At 46.4% G+C, this 21680-nt stretch overlaps 1 protein-coding gene and 1 long non-coding RNA gene across 2 annotated transcripts in view; one reads left to right on the top strand and one right to left on the bottom strand.

The window, feature by feature from the left end:
• The window catches only part of CDCP1 (CUB domain containing protein 1), a 58078-nt gene that overhangs the window by 22934 nt on the left and 13464 nt on the right, over positions 1–21680 (bottom strand). The window contains exons 2-3 of the mRNA XM_025458238.3: positions 5926–6135; positions 1084–1446 (exon numbers count right to left, since the gene is read on the bottom strand). Coding sequence (XP_025314023.1) covers positions 1084–1446; positions 5926–6135 — 573 coding nt within the window. The remainder of the gene's footprint in view (positions 1–1083; positions 1447–5925; positions 6136–21680) is intronic.
• On the top strand, positions 514–3995 carry LOC118351671 (uncharacterized). Its single transcript, XR_004807466.2, has 2 exons — positions 514–744; positions 3245–3995. It is a non-coding gene; the product is annotated as an uncharacterized LOC118351671 (long non-coding RNA).

The raw sequence follows: 21680 nt of genomic DNA, 5'->3' as shown, positions 1-21680 counted from the left end.
CTGAGAGGCAGCAGGGTTAGGAAGCGTTGAGAGCAATTCTCAGGTCCTAAGCTCTGGGCATTGTCTTATCTCCAATGAGGATACATCAGAGGCGGGTGACTAAATGCTTAATGACCAACCCAGAGATGGGGTGGGGGAGCCTTAATTTGTAGTGTCTGTCCATTTCCTTGCTGTAAATATTCCCACCATGGCTGATTTCAAGCTGCCAACGTGACATGAATGCGGAGTCTGGAGCAGATGGGCAGTAGCTCCCCATTGTACGGCATTTCCACTGTAGAGGTGTGTTTGACATAAGTAACCTCAAGAGCACAGGTAACAGTAAAATGTAGTGAACTCATTAGGAAGTGATGAGTTAAAAAAAAAAAAAAGGAAGTGATGAGTTTTGAGTCTTTATTACCTTTGCTTGTAAGCAAATTTTTAAAATTAATTAATTAATTAAGATTTTATTTATTTATTTATTCATGAGAGACAGAGAGAGAGAGACAAAGAGGCACAGACACAGGCAGAGGGAGAAGCAGGCTCCGTGCAGGGAACATGATGTGGGACTCGATCCTCAGCCAAACCGCTGAGCCACCCAGGGATCCCCCCTAAACGAATTTATTTTAACTGTAAGTCTGCCTAATTTCATTTTTGTTAACGGCCCTGTTTAGCATCAGCTCGCAGAATTCCTGAACCTTCAACCATCAGCTGTCGTGAACTGGTGCGAACCGGATCCAGGACACCACGGATACAATTACATAAAAGGTGAAAGGGCTACAACTTGGGACTAAGACATGAGACATGAGGTAATCCAGGGAGGTGTGGAGGGCCAGTTCCACTTCACGTTTTGAAAAGAAGCCTCACAGCACAAAGGGCCAAGAAAAGAGAGTGGGTGCACAGTTTGTTTCACAGAGAAGGGTGGGTTCACACCAGGAGATCCGCACCACTTCTGGAAGAGTGGGATCTTCCTTCAAGGTAGTCACAGGAGAGCGCTGACATCTGCCCGTTTCTGACCTAGAACCGTGTGTTGTGTGTGTGTGTGTGTGTGTGTGTGTGTGTGTGTCTCAGCCTCAGCAAACAGTGGGGATGGAGGGGCGTGCTCACGTTTTATAGAAGATCGGTTTGCGATGCTGAAGCCGGAGATGTTCCTATTGTGAAACCAGGGCAAGTGTAAGGCCATCTTCACCCCTTCTTGCATTTTGATGCGGGACACAGTGCCGTTGCTGCAGAAAGTCCCTATCTTGACGGCAGTGGCATCGATGCGGCCGCTGATGGAGTGAGTGACCCCGTCGGGGCAGCTCTCCCCGGGCCCGATCTGCCTCAGGCGCGGTGGGGCGAACTGTAGCTCTAGACCAATGCTCTTGTGAGCTCTCACGTCCCAGATGAAAGTTCTGTTGAGGGTGGGCAGCGTCGATGTTGAGGGCTGAAGCTGAACCTCACCAAACGGACAGGGGCCTGCCATGCAGTCTGAAACACAGTCACAAAAGCTCGCTTGGTCACAAACACTACGGGGCCACTCACTGCCTCCCCTGACCCCTGGGGCGATTGCTGGGGGCCCCCCCGGCAGGCAGATGCACGATCTCCTGGCTGTGCCTGTGTCAGTGGCCCAGAGCTAGCTCACTCTTCTTGGGGGGCGTATGTGTGCTCGGGCTGGGGGAGCCCCTTTGGGCTAGAGAGCCTGAGGGGGCGCCCTGCACCTGCTTCCCCTCCCATGGTGGGTAGCAGCCCACAGCCAGTCACCGCCCGCAAGGCAGGGGTGAACCAGCCAAGCCTGACCTCCTCCCTTCGAGTGACACAACCTGGCGAGGCCTTCCTGGAAGCCGGACGGAGACCCTTTGTGACAGAACCAGTGCGATGGGCTAGCCCAGGTCCCCTGGGTCTGAGACAGTCACGGTTTCACTGTTCCAAAGGCACAGTGCCGAGTTCCACCTTTCAAAACTGGTTTTTCCATCCACATACTCCTCAACACACTGAGAACACTCTGAACTTACGAGCCCCCTTAATGGCTGGAGCCCAGAGGCCCAGTGATTGTCCTGCCTCGTGGCTGTAATGCTGCTGTTTTACCACCACTGCAGTTGAATTTTTCCTTTTTTAAAAGCTAATAGCCAAATGACATCCTTTGATGTATTTTGTTTCCTAAGCCTTTTAAAACAAAGCAAGAAATGTTGCTCGCAAGGAAGAAATGGGCCTGTGGAAGAAGTGATGAAGGCAGATGGAACAGGGAGACTTGGTTGTGTCCAGTGTGGGGAATCTGAAAGGTGCAGTGGCTTCAGGCCCCTGTTGCAGGGATCTTCCTGCTCCTAGTGCTGCTCCAGTGGGGTGTCTGAAAGGACTGCCAACTTGAAGTGGGATTATGGGAGAATTTCAGAGCTGGCTAGGACCTCTGGGGTCACTCACACTCAAACTCTCAATTTTGCAAAGTACTCCTTGGAATCTGGGTGACCAGCATGTTTGCAGTACACACAATCCCGGGACGAAAGCTCAGGCTGTGTTTGGTCTGCCTGAGCTCTTGCAACACATTGCGTTGCCTAACCCATGAAACGGGGTGAGATGATAAGGTGACAAAGGTGGCTAAAATTAGTTTTTGTGTATGGGCAAAGATAGGACCTATTTTTAGGAGCTCATGGAGACTTCATGATATTAAGCCACCTTTGGGGCGCCTGGGTGGCTCAGTAGGTTAAGTATCTGCTTTCGGCTCAGGTCATGATTCCGGGCTTGGATTCCAGTCCTACGTCAGGCTCCCTGTCCACCGAGATGTCTGCTTCTCCCCTGGCCCCTCCCACCAGCTTGTGCTCTCACGCTCTATCTCTCTCTTTCTCTCAGATGAACAAATAAAATCTTTAAAAAAAAAAAAAAAGCCACCTTTTTCAGAGCTTTCCATCCATCCATACCTCCAAGTGCCCAGGGCCACATGGATTAGCTCCTGCTGGGGGTCTCCTGAGATCTCTTCACCCTTTTTATTTTTTTTAATTTTTAAAAAAGATTTTATCTATTTATTCACGAGAGATACATAGAGACAGAGACATAGGCAGAGGGAGAAGCAGGCTCCATGCAGGGAGCCCGATGCGGGACTCGATCCCCGGACACCAGGATCACGCCCTGAGCTGAAGGCAGATACCCAACCGCTGAGCCGCCCAGGCGTACCCCTTCACCCTCTTTAGGCAGTGATTTTCTTTTTTATGCTCTGGCACATTTTGATATTGGGGTTTTAAGAGCCTTATTACATTAACTAAGAAAATCCACCTCTTTCCGTGTTCTCGAACAGGGGTCAGCAAGTCACAGCTCATGAGCCCGGTTCAGCACAATCCCTACCACCGAGCATAAAGATGTGGGATGCCACTGCCCAGGCGTTTCCCTACTACCAGTGGCTGACTCACGCTGCAACAGTGGAGCCCAGTGGTTGGGACAAAGATGATCTGAGATATTTACTATTCAGCCTTTACCTCCTCTGGAATGGTTTCAATATCACAAGAACTTATCTTCCTGAAGTTTTACAGGATCCTCTATGAAACCATGTCTAACTAACCCAAACCCTGCTTTCCCCCCTCTTGGACGTGGTTTCCAATATCCTCTTCCATTATTTATTTTTTCAGGTTCCCTAATTTTCTATGAGTCAATCTGGCTCACAACACTTTCCCTGCAAATTATTCCTTTTATTCAGATTTTCATACTTATTATAATAATGTTGTACATAGTCTCTTTTAGAAATTGGCTCTGCAAATGTCATTCAATCAACATTTATCCTTTCAATGCTGTATATTTGTATTTTTCTCTTTCTTTTTTTCCAGAGGACTAGTCAAGATGTGTCTATTTAATTAGTCTTTATAAAAACCATGCCTTAGCTTGAGTTATCAGATGTAGTTCTAAAGCTGCTGGTAATACTTTAATTGCTCCTTTTGTTTTTCTGAACTTCTTTTTTCTAAGGTTTATTGTACTCCCTTTTCTTATCTATTGCCCGATTCATTTATTTTCAATGAAAGGCAAAATAAATTTTTCTGGGTATGGCTTTGATTGGATCTCAAATAGTGTTCTCCTTGTTGTTATGACCTCTAGGTTCCTAGCCAACATGCTCACCTAAAGCAATTGGGAAATGATAGATTTAATTCTTTCTGCCTGGTGATTATACCTTATGTCAATCTCCTATCCTAAATTCAAATTATAAGGAATAACAATAATCCCAAATAGCCATAGTTTGTTACCTTGTGTGTCAAACATTTTGAGTCCATTAGTTTATTTCACCCTCAAGAAAGCCCTGTTGGTTGGTACAATGACTTATTTTACAGTTGAAAAAAAACCAAGTCACAAAGCAGTTAAGTGACTCATTCAAAGCCACGTGATGAGCTCACATGATCAGGAGCCTAAAGCTTGAAGCCAGATCTAGCTCTCTCAGCCTTAAAGCTACTGTTTACCCCATTGTGTCTCTCGGACCCACCTTACCACACTTATGTCCTCAACCTTCCAATTTCTTTCTTTTTTTTAAAGATTTTTAAGTAATCTCTACACCCAGTGTGAAACTTTACCCTACAACCCTGAGATCAAGAGTCATAGGCTCCACCAATTGAGCCACCTGGGCACTCCCAATTTCTTTTTTTCTTTTTTTTTTTTTTTTTTGCTCCCAATTTCTTTGTCTTTCAACTCCTTTGCTTTTTTTAAAAAAAATATTTTATTTATTTATTCATGAGACACACACACACACACACACACACACACACACACACACACACACACAGAGGCAGAGACACAGGCCGGAGGAGAAGCAGGCCCCATGCAGGGAGCCCGAGGGACTCGATCCTGGGTCTCCAGGATCACGCCCTGGGCTGAAGGCAGCAGCGCTAAACCGCTGAGCCACCTGGGCTGCCCCTCCCTTGCTTTTTTGCTCTTCATCAGCAACATTTTAGCTTAAAATTAAATTAGTTAATTTAAATTTGAATTGAATTAGGTTTAAAACTTTTTTTTAAACAATCTTATTTTTTTTAAAGATTTTATTTATTTATTCATGAGAGACACACAGAGAGAAAGAGAGAGAGAGAGAGAGAGAGAGACGCAGAGACACAGGCAGAGGGAGAAGCAGGCTCCATGCAGGGAGCCTGATGTGGGACTTGATCCGGGACTCCAGGATCACGCCCGGCCAAAGGCAGGCACTAAACCACTGAGCCACCCAGGGATCCCCCAAGACTTTTTTTTTTTAAGATTTTATTTATTTATTCATGAGAGACACACACACACAGAGGCTGAGACACAGGCAGAGGGAGAAGCAGGCTCCATGCAAGGAGCCTGATGTGGGACTTGATCTTGGGTCCCCAGGATCACACCCTGGGCTGCAGGCGGTGCTAAACCGCTTCGCCACCAGGGCTGTCCCAAAACTTTTTTTAAAAAAGATTTTATTTATTTGTTTGAGAGGGAGTGAGTGAGAGAGGGAGCATGAGCAGGGGCAGGAGCAGAGGGAGAGGGAGAAGCAGGCTCCCCACTGAGCAGGGAGCCTGATGCAGAATTCAATCCCAGGACTCTGGGATCATGACCTGAGCTAAAGGCAGACACTTAACGGTTTGAGCCACCCAGGTGCCCCTGAACTAAATTAGCTTTAAAGTTTTAGTTTAACAACTTTAAACTTTAGTTTAAAAACTTACAGCACCTCAGCTGGAGCATCCCAGACCTGAAGCTTCGAAGATCCTTAGCTCTGTCAAGAAACAGTGTGGCACAGGGGTGGCAGGTAAAGCCTGGGGCCAGCGTACCTGGGTTCTTGTCCTGCTGTGACTCATTAGCCATGCTAACTTAGGTGAGTTTTTGTGTTTCTCAGAGAGCTGTTTTGTAGATTCAACAACTTAAACTGTGGAAAGCACTGAGAACCACAAACAGCCACATACCAGCTAAATTTCAGCATTTGAGGCTGGTTTAGCCCCAGAAAGAGAGGCAGGGAGGCCAAACAGTTGGTGAGTGTGTACTTACCAATATTCTTCTGGATATCAATGACAAAGTGATTCTCTGGGTCCTGGCAGCTGAAGGAAAAGATCTCTTTTTCTCCAGATTTGATGGTCAACGTGGTTTTATGTCTTTTAGAATTGATGATGTAACAGGGCTTCACTGGCAGAGCTGGGGTCCCAGGCTTTATGAAAACTGTAATGCCACTTCCTTGTGGCAGGGCAATCTCAGAAGCTTCTAGAGGAAGGAAGAAACATGGAGTGAGCAGGACAATTTAGGTCTCCAAACTTACTGCTGTCCCCTCTGTTGGTCCAGGAAGGATAAACCCTCTTTGACAACTTTGTTCCCTCCCTCCTGGTCTGAGAAGGGAGGTGATGTAACATGACAGTGCTATCCTGACCAATGGGAAAGAAGCAGGCTATTGCTGATGGGGTGTTGACAAGTGTCTCATTTGCATTATTATTTTTTCTAAAACTTAAAAACACCGGACCACTTCCTTAATGTTTTGAGCAGTGAGCACAGATACCCCATCTGTGTAGCATTAAATAGCAATCAGAGAAACTGTCACACCTCTTCTCATATGACTAGACGAAAGTCCATGTACAGAAACCGTCTATCTATACAGGGACATATTTGTTGGCAAAGAGCTGCTGTCTCCTGCTCTGAGAGCTTTACATGCCCAGTATATACATGTAAACCATAGTGGAGGCTGGGAAGAAAAAAAAATATTTTTTTTGTTTTTTTAAGAAAAAATTTTTTAAAAAGATTTTATTTATTTATTTGAGAGAACAGTGGGGAGGGGTAGAAGGAGAGGGAGAAGCAGACTCTTCCCAGAGCAGGGAGAGGGACTGGGGCTGATCCCAGCACCTCAAGATCATGATCTGGGCAGAAACCAAGAGTCAGATGCTTAACCAACTGAGTCACCCAGATGCCCCTAAAAAGTTACTTATTTTATTTATTTTTATTTTTATTTATTTATTTTTAAAGATTTATTTATTCATTCGTGAGAGACACAGAGAGAAAAAGAGGCAGAGGCACAGGCAGAGGGAGAAGCAGGCTCCACGCAGGGAGCCCGACGTGGGACTCGATCCCGGGACTCCAGGATCACACCCTAGGCCAAAGGTGGTGCTAAACCGCTGAGCCACCCAGGCTGTCCCCTATTTTGTTTTTAAAAATATTTTATTTATTTATTTGAGAGAGCGAGAGAGCACAAGCAGGGGGAGGGGCAGAGGGAGAGCGAGAAGCAGGCTCCTCGCTGAGGAGGGACACCCACGCAAGGCTTGATCCCAGGACCCTGGGATCATGACCTGAGCTGAAAGCACACGCTTAACCAACTGAGCCACCCAAGTGCCCCTAAAAATTTATTCTTTAAAATCAACTTGAGATATAATTCATATACGTTAAAAAGGGCCCACTCATTTTAAGAGTTGTAACAAATGAATATACATGTGACCAGCACAATAGACAAGATATAAAAACTTTTCATGACCCCTTTTCATGTCCCTTTATGGTCAACCTTGGCTTTTGGTCCCAGAAAACTATCCATTGCCTGATCTAGACCCTCCTATAAACAGAATCCTACAGTGTATTCTCTTTTGTACCTGGTTTCTTTGCCCAGCACGCTTGTGAGTTTAATCCACGTTTCCGCAGGGATTGGTAGTGTGTTTCTTTTTACTGATAAGTAGTATTCCATCATCACCATAAACTACGGTTTATTTATCCATGCACCTGATGAGTGACATTTCAGGTTTTCTAGTTTTTGACCAGCCATGTGCTTTAATGTTATCCAAACTACTAGCCTGCATGAGTGTCATATACATTTTCCCTCTCACGGGAAGGTATGAGCACACTTGTATTCCCCAGGCCAGCTGCTGTGTGTGATCATACATTGGGACTACTGTCAACGTCTTCTTGGGAACCTGTCTCCCTTGTTCGCTCTGCTGTAGCCTGGCCAGCCGGCAGCTCTTTATATAGTGTGGGAATTGATCTGTGATAACGAACTGCAAATATTCTCTCCATTTTACCATTAAGACCTTTACCCTCTTTGGGCCTCTGTTCCTTATTCGTAAAATGAGGGGGTTGGGCTAGAATAACTCTATTTACATTTCCTGCCAGCTCCCAGTCTATGACTAGTATCTGACTAAGTGAGAAGTGACTTTGCAACTGTAAGCATTCCAAACCACTGCCCAGCAGTGACACATGTCTCAGAGCGCCAGGGCACCAGCTCAGGTGCCTCCCTGATTTTGCTTTCAAGATGGCTTAGGTGCATTTTTTGGAGCAGAATGTCCCAATCTCTCCACCTTTAGCTTGTACTCCCTCTCTTCTTTGATCACTGTGCTCAGGCCACCTTTGCTTTCTTTCTTGAAAACACTAACCTCAAAAACAAAAACAAAAACCCACTAATCTCTCTCCCATCCCCAGGGCCTTTGCACATGCTGGTTCTGATTTCTTTCTTTTTTAAAGACTTATTTATTTATTTATTTGAGCAGGGAGCCTGACATGGGGCTTGATCCCAGGACCCCAAGATCATGACCTGAGCTGAAGGCAGACGCTTAACCAACTGAGCCACTCTGGCGCTCTGGGTCCTGATTTCTAAAATGTTCTTTCTCTAGCAAGACTTGGGTCCTTTTTGTCATTCCAGTCTCAGCTCAAAGGTCATCTCCTCAGAGCAGCCTTCCCTGACCAGCCCCCTCAAGGGCTCCCCTCACCTCCCACTTCCAGTCTTCCTGCTTTATGTCCCTCCCCGCTCTAGTCTTTGAGAGCACGTTGTTACTTGTTCATCTGTTCTTGCTGTCCATGATCAGAATGTGAGCTCCTTCCTACCGGAAGGCAGCAAGAATTTGCCTGCCTTTTTCAGTGGTAGCCTCGGGATCCAGCCAGTGCCTGGTGCCCGTGTGGAAGCAGAAGTCACAAGCCTCTCAGCAGCTCCGGGGAAAACGAAAGTCTCCAAATTCTTGTCTTGGCTGCCTCTGGATGTACCTCACAGACATACCACCCGTCCAGGATTTCAGTCTGGGCTAATAAATCTTGGTGGGAACCAGGGGCTCCGAGCTTCTTAATTAACCGCGAAAACACTCTCTGAGGCAGAGGTTTATTTACTTCAATGCTTCATTTTCAAGCCGTGTAGCCATTTAGAATCTTCTGAGATGAGAGCTGAAGGCCCAGGGGTTCTTTAAAACATCAGATGAAAATGAATCTAGATCCGTGTTCAGAAACCCAGTTGTCAGAGTGATATTCAACCGGTATATGTCAACCTTCTGTTCTTTTTCTATAATTGTAAAAATGTCTTTACCATGCTATTTGCAAAAAATTCTTGGGACACTCAGTCTCGGGAAGGCATGGCATGCTCTCTCGTGGCCTCCAACCCCGAGGCTCCAGTCGGGCTAATTCACCATCAAGGGAAGCTGTGTCTAGTCTCAGGACTGCAGCCCAGCTAGCTAGGTTATCAATTTCTTCTCCATTCTTATTTCTCCCTTGTGTTTACACCCGTTGGCCACAGCATTATTATTATTATTTTTTAAAGATTTCATCTATTTATTAATGAGAGGCACAGAGAGAGAAAAAGAGGCAGAGACACAGGCAGAGGGAGAAGCAGGCTCCATGCAGGGAGCCCAACATGGGACTGGATCTGGGGTCTCTAGGATCAGGCCCTGAACTGAAGGCGGCGCTAAACCGCTGAGCCACCAGGGCTGCCCATGGCCACAGCATTATTTAAAAATTCCTCACTCGAGGCACCTGGGTGGCTCAGTCAATCATGCATCTGGCTCTTGATTTCAGCTCAGGTCATGATTTCAGGGTCTTGAAATGAGACTGCATTGGGCTCCATGCTGAGCGGGGACTCCGCTTGGAATTCTCTCCCTCTCTCCCTCCCCTTCCCCCTGCCCCTTTACCAATGCATGTGTTTGAGCAAGCTCACTCTCTCAAAATAAATTTTAAAAAATTTCAAATTAAGTGTTAGACTCTAAGCAGATCAGCAGTTGCCTGATGGGGATGTAGGGGGAGGTGGGGGCAGAGGATAGAGGCACCAGGGGGAGAGGAGCCTTTGCAGGATGAAAGAACCACTCTGTATCTTGACCATGGAGGTGATTACACATTGTATGCAAATGCCACAATTCATCAAACTGTACACTTAAAATTGGTGATTATAGATGTAAATTATGCCTTAATAAACAAAAAAAAAAGGGAAAAAACATGTATTAGGAAGATTGTGTTTTTACACAAAGTAGGCACTTAATAAATGAAACAAAGGGTTGTCATGACCATAATTAAAATATGGTTTAATAATATTTTGGAGTGGGCCTTGTTTCTCAAACGGTATGTGTGATATTTTCAAATATCTTTAAATTAGATTTCAAGAACAAGGCTGATCTCACCACGATGTCTCCGCTCAGCTTTTCCTTCCTACAGGCCTGTACCCCCAACTAATTCTGGGTGTATAACAATCGTTCTATTCTTGATGACAGCCAAAGAAAAATGGATAATCTCTTTTAGAAAATTATTTTTCAGGGTGCCTGGGTGGCTCAGTCAGTTGGGAGGATCCTGGGATCGAGCCCTGCATCAGGCTCCCTGCTCAGTGGGAGGTTCTGCTTCTCCCTCTGCTTGTGCTCTCTCTCTCTTGCTCTCAAATAAATAAATAAAGTATCTTAAAAGAAAAGAAAAATTATTTTTCTTTTAGAATCTTTAGAATTGTCTGGGTTCATAATATGTTCTAGGGGCCCATGCCGGATGCAAATGATTTAATGACAAAAATCTCTGGAGTTCCCGCCCCCAGGGAGTTAATAGTCTAGATGAGGGGTTTCTTTTGATTTGTCTTTTTGTTGTTGTTGTTTTTTTTCAGGATTTTATTTATTCATGAGAGACACACAGAGAGAGAGAGAGAGAGGCAGAGACACAGGCAGAGGGAGAAGCAGGCTCATGCAGGGAGCCCGACGTGGGACTCGATCCCAGGTCCCCAGGATCAGGCCCTGGGCAGAAGGCGGTGCTAAACCCTGAGCCACCCGGTCTGCCGTTTTTGTTTTTGTTTTTTATTTATTTTATTTTATTTTATTTTATTTTAAAGATTTTATTTATTTATTCATGATAGTCACAGAGAGAGAGAGAGATGCAGAGACACAGGCAGAGGGAGAAGCAGGCTCCATGCACCGGGAGCCCGATGTGGGACTCGATCCCGGGTCTCCAGGATCGCACCCTGGGCCAAAGGCAGGCGCCAAACCGCTGCGCCACCCAGGGATCCCTGTTTTTGTTTTTTAAAGATTTATTTATTTATTTACTTGAGAGAGAAATTGGGAGGAGGGGCAGAGGGGGAGAGAGAAAATCTCAAGCAGATTCCCTGCTGACCTCAGAGCCCAATGTGGGGTTCCATCCCCCAACCCAGAGATCATGACCTGAGCAGAAACCAAGTCAGACACTCAATCGACTGAGCCACCCAGGGGTTTCTAAATGGTCTCTGGAAGGCTTCAAGAATGATAAAATCCCAGGGTCCAGGATGCTCACCACAGGACCTGGGAATCTGTATTGGAAACACTTTTTTTCCCTTTGTGCTAGGAGGTAGGGATTCATTTTTACTATTTTTTCTCATATGGAAAGCCAACTGAACACACCAATCCTTCTTTCATGAATTGCAAATGCTACCTGTTTATTTATATTTTTTATTTTGGGTCTAAATAACTGAGATTTTCAGGGATCCCTGGGTGGCTAAGCAGTTTGGCACCTGCCTTCTGCCCAGGGCATGATCCTGTAGTCCAGGGATCGAGTCCTGCATCCGGCTCCCTGCATGGAGCCTGCTTCTCCCTCTGCCTATGTCTCTGCCTCTCTCTGTCTCTCTCTGTGTCTCTTATAAATAAATAAATAAAATCTTAAAAAAAAATAACCGAGATTTTCATTCTAACTCATTTTGCCAACCAAGAAGATGAACCATTGAAAGGGATCAATGGGTCACTTCAGGTGAGCATTATTTTTTATCATCTCACCATGTTTCTGCCGCCCCAGTGGCCAACCCAGTACATTCCACCACACAGCCATGGTTCACAGCTCTCCTCAGTACCCCAGATCAGAGAATCCCTACCCAGCTTCCCAGCTCACTGCCCAGAGGAAACACACACACACAGTAAAGCCAAAGCTCACCCACTTTTGCAATAGGAGGGGATGATTTACGTGACAGGCTGTTTCCTGGGGTCATGGCCAAGGACACATCACCCACGGGACTGCCTCCCTCATCCTCAATGATGTATATATTAGCAGAGGGGGCAGATGGGGAGTGAGAGGCTAAAGATCCAACTATGGACATGCTTGATTTCTGGACTCCCCTTACTCACCTACACCCAGCTCCACCATTCCGTAGCAGAGACCCTCATGGCTTGAGTAAAATAACATAACTCATTACAGATGCTTTGAGTTTGAGAATGACAAGTTGCTTGCATATTTCCCTCTTCTACACTCACCATCATTAATCCTACCTTGAAACCGGAAATCCCAACACTGTGGAATAAATCTCAGCCATCCACCACAGCCACCCCCAACCAGGTCAGCACATGTGAGGGCTTGACAAATGCAGTGTAATTTAAAGAAAGTGATTGGATGTTTTCTCCTTCAGCATCTCTTTCTTTTGCCTCCCCAGGAACTTGGTATTTCTCTGGAGTAGTATTTGGGAAGATCTATTATCCAGGTTCACAGAAACTCAGACAATGCTCTAAATTCTGGCAGATTTTGAGGTCTTCCGGGTTGAAAGACATCCAAGCCAAGGCTCGCGGAAGCAGCGTGTGGGCTCCCAGGCTCCCAGCTGGTGCTCATGAATCACACCTCTCTTCTTCAGTCTCCTGCCTTCGACCTCTCCTTATTAGGACAACTTTGTTAGTTTCTGCCTCACCAGCAGCTTCTCTGGCGGGAATTTCTGATAGTTTTAATCACCATTTATTATTCACCATTCATTAATCACCATATCACAGGATATTATACAAATGCCCCTGTTATATCTTCGCCCTGCTGTCCTATTTCTTTCTTTGCAAGGGACATGCATCCAAGGAAAAGAGACTCCGAGAAAAGGATTCCAACAGACATAAATTGGGGAAGTTATTTGCTCTCAGATTTGTCAAGAACAGTTTAAAAGACTGACAAATGTGCTTTAAAAATTTTTTAGATGGGTCAGAACCAGCGGCCTCAATTCTTGGGTGTGGTTCCTTGGCAGGAGCTTGACTTCCATTCACTCTCTGTCCACCAAAGACAGACCAAGCAGCTCCCAGCAGGGCCTGGGTCCAGCCCAGGCAGGAGGGGACACCTATTTAGATGGATGATGTCTTGCAGGAGAGCCCAGGATGTCGAGGGAGACAAAATGCAGAAGCCGAATGGTACAATCATGAATCAGCGTGGCTGATCAGTCACAGCCTGTGTGGGAGTCAGATTCCAAAGCAAGTCTGTCTATAAGGGGAAGAGTCTTTCTGGCCAAAACAGCCCCATCCCCATCCTCTCTTAGGAAGATGTCTCATTGCACATCCACACCCCTCTCTCAAGTCCATTGGCTCTGGCTGTTGTTTGCTCATCCGTGGAGCGGATCCCTGCTTCTCGGGTTGAGCACCAGACAAAGTAAGGATTTGATTTTAGGCACCAGGTTTGCAAAATACATTTTGTTAAACTGTAGATGATCCCTCGGGGCATGGGATGCTCAGACCACGAGAGCCTGAGGAAGTGACATTAGCAGAAGGGACAGTGCTCTCAAATAAAGAGAGCCTCACACCTCTCCACCTCACATCCACCCTGTGGCGACATTCACACCTTTTATACAGTCCCTTCTGCTTTTAGTCCCTGCAGAAAGCAGTTGCTGAATTCATGTAAGCTGAGTATACATGTGCCTGCCTGCCCCGCCAGACCCCACCTGATAGCCAGTGACTTGAAGGCACCAGGGAAAATCGAGGAACTCTGAAGACACTGAGGGTCAGCTATTCACAGTCTAGGGGTGGTGGTCAAGGAAGGCTTCCCATTGGAGGCACAACTTAAGGTGGATCTTGAAAAATCAATAGAAGTTTGCCAGCCAGGGATAGTGAGATGGGTGTCAGGAAGGATAGGTGGAGGGAACAGCAGGTGCAAAGACACAGTGGTATGAAGAACATGGATCCAAGGTATTTGTTCTGGCTGGAGGGCAAGAAATATGTGGGAAGAAGAGGCTGGAGACAGACAGGGGACAGGCTGGGAAGGGGCGTGGTCATGGCCTTGCAGTTTGGGCTTCCTTCTGTGGACTAGCATAATTTAGCAGCTTTGCATGATAGTTAAGAGCTTAGATTCTAGAATCTGACTGCTTGGGATGGATTCCTGGCTCTATCACTCACTAACTGTTTCTCCTTGGGCAAATACCTTAACTTTTCTGTACCTCACATTCCTCATCTGCAAATGGAGAGAATACTGGCATTATTGTAAGGACTAAAAGAGTTAATACCTATGAAGTTGCTTAGAACGGTGCCAGGTAGAGATCAAGGTTAGCTGCTATTATTGTTGATAGTTGAAAGCCCAGGGCTGGGCGGGGAGGAGGGTGAGGCAGGTGAGGCACCTTGGGGCAAGCTTGAAGGAAGCCTTCCCTCGCAGGGTTGTGCAAGTGTGGAGGCCTCCCTAGCTTTTCCACGCCTTCCTTGCCCTGGCTCGGCCCTATTCACTGCTTATCGAACCTTTTCTATGTATGTTGACTTGTGGGATCCAGTAACCCTTTGTGGCTCAGAGATATGACCTTGCTTCCCCATGTCTGATGAACAAAGGAGGCAGCTGGGACACTCTGCTTGACCAGCACCCCTGTGCTGGCTGCTCGCCCGGAGGGCCCCCCTGAGCTGCCCTCTGGGAAGCTGCCAAGGTTGGTCGAAGTGCCGCTGTCCTTAGGAAGTTCATGGAGTTGCTGATTGACACCAGGGGCTAGGCATCACCAACAACATAACCCATTTAAGGGGGTCTGCTGTGGGGAGGGGGTATTGGACTGTCACACCACCAAATTCAGAATCTTACTAATCCCATGGACCTGGGGCAGTAAGGCCAGCAGACAGAGGAGGGACATCTGGTTTAGACACCCCAAGTCCTCCTGGCATCTGCTTGGCCAGGTCTATTTACATCCTGGTCAGCTGAAGGGAAAGTCTTAGCAATGGTAGGAAGTCGCCTGTCTGCCCAGCGGTAAAGAATTAACCGTTCACAGTTACATAAGACAGAACACAATGGAAGTTGCTGTTTCTGGAACTAACCAGTCTCTCTTGGATGAGAAGCCTCTGGACTCTAGGCACCAGGCATGCCTACATAATAATTATGATGAACACCCAATGAGTGATGAGTACGTGCAGTCTCTGCTCATATTCGGTAAAAGTATTTATAAATCCCCACCACCCCCACAGAGTGGTTCTAATATTAATGCCCATTTTACAAACAAAGAAGTTGAGGCTCTGAGAGCTTAAGTAATCTGCTCAGGGGTATATGATTAGTAAGAGGCGAGGCCGGGTTCTGTGTCCAAGCGGTATGACACTGGAGCCCAGAAGGACACCCAGCGTGAGAGACGACCACTCTGCGGAGCTGGCTCTGCCCAAGGACTTCCACACTCAGCCAGGGACTTTGTGAGAATGGTTTGTTCTCACCGCCAATCAGTCAGGACGGAATAAAACATGCTCTGGCTGCTGGGTCTCCAGGGGATCTCCGGGATTATCAAAAGGGAAAGATGTTAGTTTAAAATGGCCAAATAGCCACCCTGCATTAGCAGAAATCATTCATCATGTCAAAGTAATTTGCAACTCTAGTCTGAATTTAAACGTAAGATTTAAAGCTCCCTGGAGCTCAAAATGTTTGGGATGTGGTTCTCTTTTTGTGCATCTTCTTGGACAGGTCTCAGCGCAAGGACACAAGGAAAGGAAATTGGCATGTTTAGGTGCTAACGGTTTCGCAGCTCTGTGGGGTCTGCCTAGGGGTTGTGGGATGGGAGGCATGTGGCCAAGCTGGTGGCAAAGAAAGAGCAGCCACATTTCTGGTAGAAAGAACTGGGTATAAAGAGCTAATGCCAGGTCTCGGTGGAAAAGCATCCTGCAGAAGTCTGGACCCATTGGGCGCACTTCTTGAGGCCACTGTCAGATTCAGCAAGCAAATTCAGACTCAATAGGTAAATTCAGGAGAATTCCCCAAGTCCCCATCTACTGAATTTCCTTCTTGTTTAGTTGGAGTGGATGAATCTCACCCCAGGCCTCCAGTTTGGCTTGGCAGGGAATATATGCTCCTGGATAGAGACCCTCACCCATTCTTCATTGGTTTGGAAATCAAGCAAGCCCTGATAAGGCACACCAACACCTCCCACCACTACTTAGTCTCCCTTTCCACTCCAGCAGCCTCACTCCCCAGACTGGCTGGGACAAAGCTGCCTGCTGAGGCAGCAAGACAAAGGGATATGGAATGATGGCTGCCCACAAGGCACCCCACAAAGATGCTGGGGCAAGTGTGGTGGTCGGGGTTGGGCTGGGGGAATGCTTCAGGCTACTATTGGAAGTCCAGAGGAGGGGGTGGGTAACAGGACAGGTGACCATTTTCCAGCTCCAAACAGCATGGGTACCTCCCAACTGAGGATGCTGGGCCATGGTGGCCACAAGAACTCACTGACCATGGCCCCATTAGAGCTTACAGGTTCTCCAAAGGTAAGGGTCTCACTTTAAGCTCATGTACTAAACACTGCAGTGAACAGCTAACCTACCTGCAAGGGCTGGACATTGACCACAGTTATAAATAAAAGGCCTGGGGGTGAATAAGCACCACCTCCCACCAGGGAAAGGGTAGGACTGTGACATAGGACCTCATTGGGGAGGTCAGGGCAGGGAAGACGGCAAGCACAGCAACAGTAGAAGGGCCACAGACAATTGGTGTTGCAGTTTTGATGAAGGCTGATTTCTGGCCACATGACCCAAGGTAATGATGAGCTGCTGTCCAGGCCAGGTGCCTTCCTGAGTCACATCTGGGGATTTCAGGGTTCCAAGGATGTTACATTCCCACCCCCTCAGTGAAAGAGACCCACAGGTATCTTTAAAATAGTTTACCATTTCCATGGCTCTTAGAGTAATTCCAAAGGACAAGATAAACTAAAGTTCAAAGAGCAATGTGAAAAGCAATTTGTGTGTAACCCGAGTCAATCCAACTTGCTGAAATAGTTGATCAAAACAGAGGACGGTTATGTCTACCCATTCACTTCCTACTCTTAATTCCCAAACTCTTTAAGACAAAAATTTATACACACAGATGCAAGTTGTTCATTTTTTAAAAAAGATTTTATTTATTTATTCATAAGAGACACACAGAGAGAGAGAGTCAGAGACACAGTCAGAGGGAGAAGCAGGCTCCATGCAGGGAGCCTGACGTGGGACTTGATCCCGGGACTCCAGGATCACGCCCTGGGCTGAAGGCAGCGCTAAACCGCTGAGCCACCCAGGCTTCCCAGTTGTTCATTTTCTAAAGTAACCGAATGATCCTCTGAAGAGGACACGAGCAATCAACTGTCTGCAGGGCTTGTGATTTGAATTATTTTTCCAAAATGGTGATGGGTGTGCATATCCAAACCCTTCTGCTGTATTCTTCCCTTTTATGATCAAAGACACACCCCATTTTAGAGATGCATGTTAGAGACCCCAACTAGGCTGTGGACTATCCTCCGCACCACGGTCTGGAGCAAATGAATCCATCTACATATAAATCTCTCTGGGACTGTGGCCAACCCCAAACACGGGCTTTCACATTTAATTCCAGATTGAAGCAAATTGCACTGGGTGAAGGAATAATTTCAAAGAGGGCTACAGAGGGAGAAAAAGTTGCATCATAACAGACTTCGAACATGGGAATCGCAGAATTAAACAACCATAACTCAGCTTATGACCACTATGAATAATTCATGATATGCTAACATGCCATAAGGCCAGTTTAAATCACATTTACATTTTATGAAATGTTAAAAAGATTCATTTTGTTAGACCCTGAAGTGTGAGTTACCATGACTGTGAAAGTCACTAAAGATTCCATGGATGGATGGGGAAGAATCAAAGAAGCAAGTTGAAGAACCCATCTGTATGCATGCTCATGGACAAACACAGGACAGCGGACCCAGAGTTCCCCTTGCCCAACTGCCAAATGCTTAGCAGTTGCTGGATCTCTAATTTCCTTAGTGTTCCAGCCCTAAAGTACTTTGTTCCCATGGCCCTGCCTTGCCAATGGAGATTAGTTGTCCAGGTTCTTCTGATACAAAGTCAGCAGAGAGTTGGGCAGCCCGGGTGGCTCAGAGGTTTAGTGCCACCTTCAGCCCAGGGCCTGATCCTGGAGACCCGGGATCAAGTCCTGTGTCGGGCTCCCTGCATGGAGCCTGCTTCTCCCTCTGCCTGTGTCTCTGCCTTTCTCTCTCTGTGTGGGTCTCTCATGAATAAATAAATAAAATCTTTAAAACAAACAAAAACAAACAAACAAAAAGTTAGCAGAGAGATGACTGCACAAGAATCCATACACAAAAGACTACATGTGGTAGGAATCCATTTGTATCAAGTTCGGAAGAAAAACCAACCTGTACTTACATAAGTCAGAACAGTGATCCTCTGGGAGACAGGTATTAACAAGGAAGGAAAAACTCTGGGGTACTGGAAGTACACACACACACACACACACACACACACACACACATAAATATGTATGCATGTATATACATATGGAAAATGTATCAAGCTGTACACTTTTTATGTATTTTTTATGCCTCAAAAAAAGTTTTTAATCTCCCACCCCCAAAAGGCTATTTGAAACCTGCCCTGATGAGAGACTCAAACCCTCTACCCCGGCCTCCTTCTGTCCTCCTGGGCATGCACCAAACCTCTTCTGAGTCCCTCTTTGTGCTTGCAGAGTGCTGAGTACCAGCTCTTGTCCACAAACAATTCAAAATCTCTGCCCTCCAGGTCTTAGGCTCTTGCAGAGTTTCACACTTCTGGCTACAACAAACTGTTTTTTTTTTTTTTTTTTTTAGATTTTTATTTATTTATTCCTGAGAGACACAAATAGAAACAGAGACATAGAGGGAGAAGCAGGCTTCATGCAGGGGGCCTGATGTGGGACTCAATCCCAGGACTCCAGGATCATGCCCTGGGCTGAAGGCAGACGCTAAACCACCGAGCCACCCAGGCACCCCAACAAACTGTTGTTTATTCAACTCCGAAGAAGGAGGATGAAAACCTGTTGGGCTCTGATTGAAGCCTGAGTAGTGGTCTGAACCTGGTGTGCAATGAGTTAGGCTTGTGCATCCATGTGGGAGGGACGCTGTGGGGTGTGCCAAGACTTCCTTTGAGGGTAGGGTTGGAAGCAGATGTGCTGGTAGGTACATGTTACAAAGCAAGGCTTGGGACCATAGGGGTGCTTCACTTAATTGTGGTAAAAAATAAAAAAGGGAAGAGAGTACTCATCCTTCCACTACCCACAAATAAACCCCACATACATTCTTCTTTTTTTCCTCCTCCTCCTCTTCTTCTTTTTCTTTTTCTTTCTTCTTCTTCTTCTTCTCCTTCTTCTTCTTCTTCTTCTTCTTCTTCTTCTTCTTCTTCTTCTTCTTCTTCTTCTTCTTCGATTTATTTATTTAAGAGAGAGAGTATGCAGGGAGGGCAGAGGGAGAGAAGAAGACTCTGCTAAGTGCAGAGCCTGATATAAGGCTCAAACTCACAATCCTGAGATCATGACCTGAGCCAAAATCAAGAGTCAGATGCTCAACCAATTGAAGCACTCAGGTGCTCTGGAGCTTTCCCTTCTGAGCTGAGTTACCATTATGGTACTTGTCAAGTGGACTGCTTGTCTGGAAGTGTACATCAATGAGGATGTCCAAACACATTGTATTTACTGTAAAACTTTAGTGTCCAGATGCTGGAAGGTGACAGGGAGACAGGTGAGTGGGTCAGAGGGAAGGTGATGATGTGGTCAAGAGAGCTAATGACTGGTCATCTCACCTGGCCCAGTGGGCAGAGCAAGAGTAAGAAGAGTATCCTCTGATGAAACCCAGAAACCAAGGAGAGAGCCAGCGGGAAGCCTGTCCCTAACACCCCAAGAGTCCAGAAATGTTAGGCTGTGTAGGGGCTGGCCAAAGCTAAGGGCTGGTGGAGGGTGGCCTCTGGGAATGATGGCAATAACTTACCACCTTCATGTGTTCAATATTTGCCACGTACTGGGTACTTTCTCTATATATCCTTTTGGTAAACTGTTCACATTCACAGCTGGGAAGATGCATTGCTGAGATTCAAACCCAGGACTGCCTGACTCCAAAGCCCAGGCATGCCTGCTACTCCAAGATATCACACTCAAGGTCACAGGCTGCTGGGTAGGTTTGGGGTAAACCAAGCATTTGCCCCAACCCCGTCCAGGGAGGGGTCTGCTTCAGTTATAGCACTCAGCACCACCAACACAGAGAGAAGTGTCATGTTTGCTTTTCCAACACCCACTCTGAATATCAACACTACCCTTTGCCCTGGTGTCCAGGCCCCTGTGACACAGGCTGTGTTCTATAGGTAGGCAGGAGCCTAGTCATCCAAAACAAGCCTGTTTGCCCCGTTTGAGCCCCTTTCTTGGCCTGTCATTTTGCCCCTCAGAGCCCTGATCCCAATTCTCCTCATGAATGACAAGTCCTAGGCAAAGAATGATGTCCACTCACCCTGCCATCTCTGACATCTTACCACCTCCTTCCCTACCTTTATTCCTGATACTCTGGCAGGGATCTACTCTGTGTTTATCACAGTCTGGAGGGTGACCACCAGCTGACTCACCCCTCACTCCAACCTTGCTGCAACCAGAAGGACAGACAGCAGCATGTGCAGCCAGGGGATGTCAGCTGTCACCAAGTGGCAGCTGAGAGGGGGGGTGAAATGGATTTTTGGGGGGCCTTAGGTCTACCAGTTTCTTGACTGCAAAAGCCCAAACTCTTGGTTATTCATGGGGATATAACTAGAGAGAGTGCATGTATCACCATTGCAGAAGCCAGGGCAGCCTACAGGGAATACAACCTTCTGTTTGAATCTCTCATTTTAGTGATTAGGGATCAGTGCCTCTTGCTGTTATTGATGTTTCCAGCATTCTTAAAGGGTAAGGGGGTGTCAACACAAGTCTCTGGATGAGGCTATCTCAAATGACCACAGGCCAGGTCAATAAAGTGATTTCTTTGGCACACCAGGTGGCCCAGGGTAAAATAGCTCAGTGAAGGAAGGCTGCACATTCCCGGAAATCTTTGGGGCCAGACAGGCATATGTTTTCCTCACCTTGGGGCTAGGACAGCTTCCAAGAAGTGTTATGTCAATGAGGAGGGCCATTATAGGATACATTACATCATTACATCAGAAGGTGGTGATTATAGGAGGTGTCAACAAGATTATGGAAGATGTCTCATCACTGAGGAGGACCACTATAAGAGAACGGTGGTTGTTACGGAAAAGTGTTATGTCCACAAGGAGGTATGTTACAGAAGATATTGACATGGCAGGTCTTAAACCAATAAGAATGGATATTATAGGGGTTCAACCATCATGGAAAAAGTTACATCAACAAGGCTAGGTGTATTGACACCTGGACAGTGCCAGTATTGGGACTAGCCAGTGATCTTAAGGTAATCATGCTAAACATTCAGGGAGATAAAAAAACAGCATTGAGGGATCAAGAATACCAAGATGAGGGTTTTGAGGAGCCTGGCCCCAAAACACATTGTGTTGGCAGGTGGAAGAAAAAAGCAGATGGTTATTCCTGAAAGGGAGAGAAGACACTGTGGTTCTGAGCACTTTGCATTTCATGAGCCA

The sequence above is a fragment of the Canis lupus genome, chromosome 20 (assembly GCF_003254725.2).
Source record: "Canis lupus dingo isolate Sandy chromosome 20, ASM325472v2, whole genome shotgun sequence".
Classification (NCBI taxonomy): domain Eukaryota; kingdom Metazoa; phylum Chordata; class Mammalia; order Carnivora; family Canidae; genus Canis; species Canis lupus.
The sequence above is the reverse complement of the archived record's forward strand: the minus strand, read 5'-3'. Positions and strand labels throughout refer to the sequence as shown.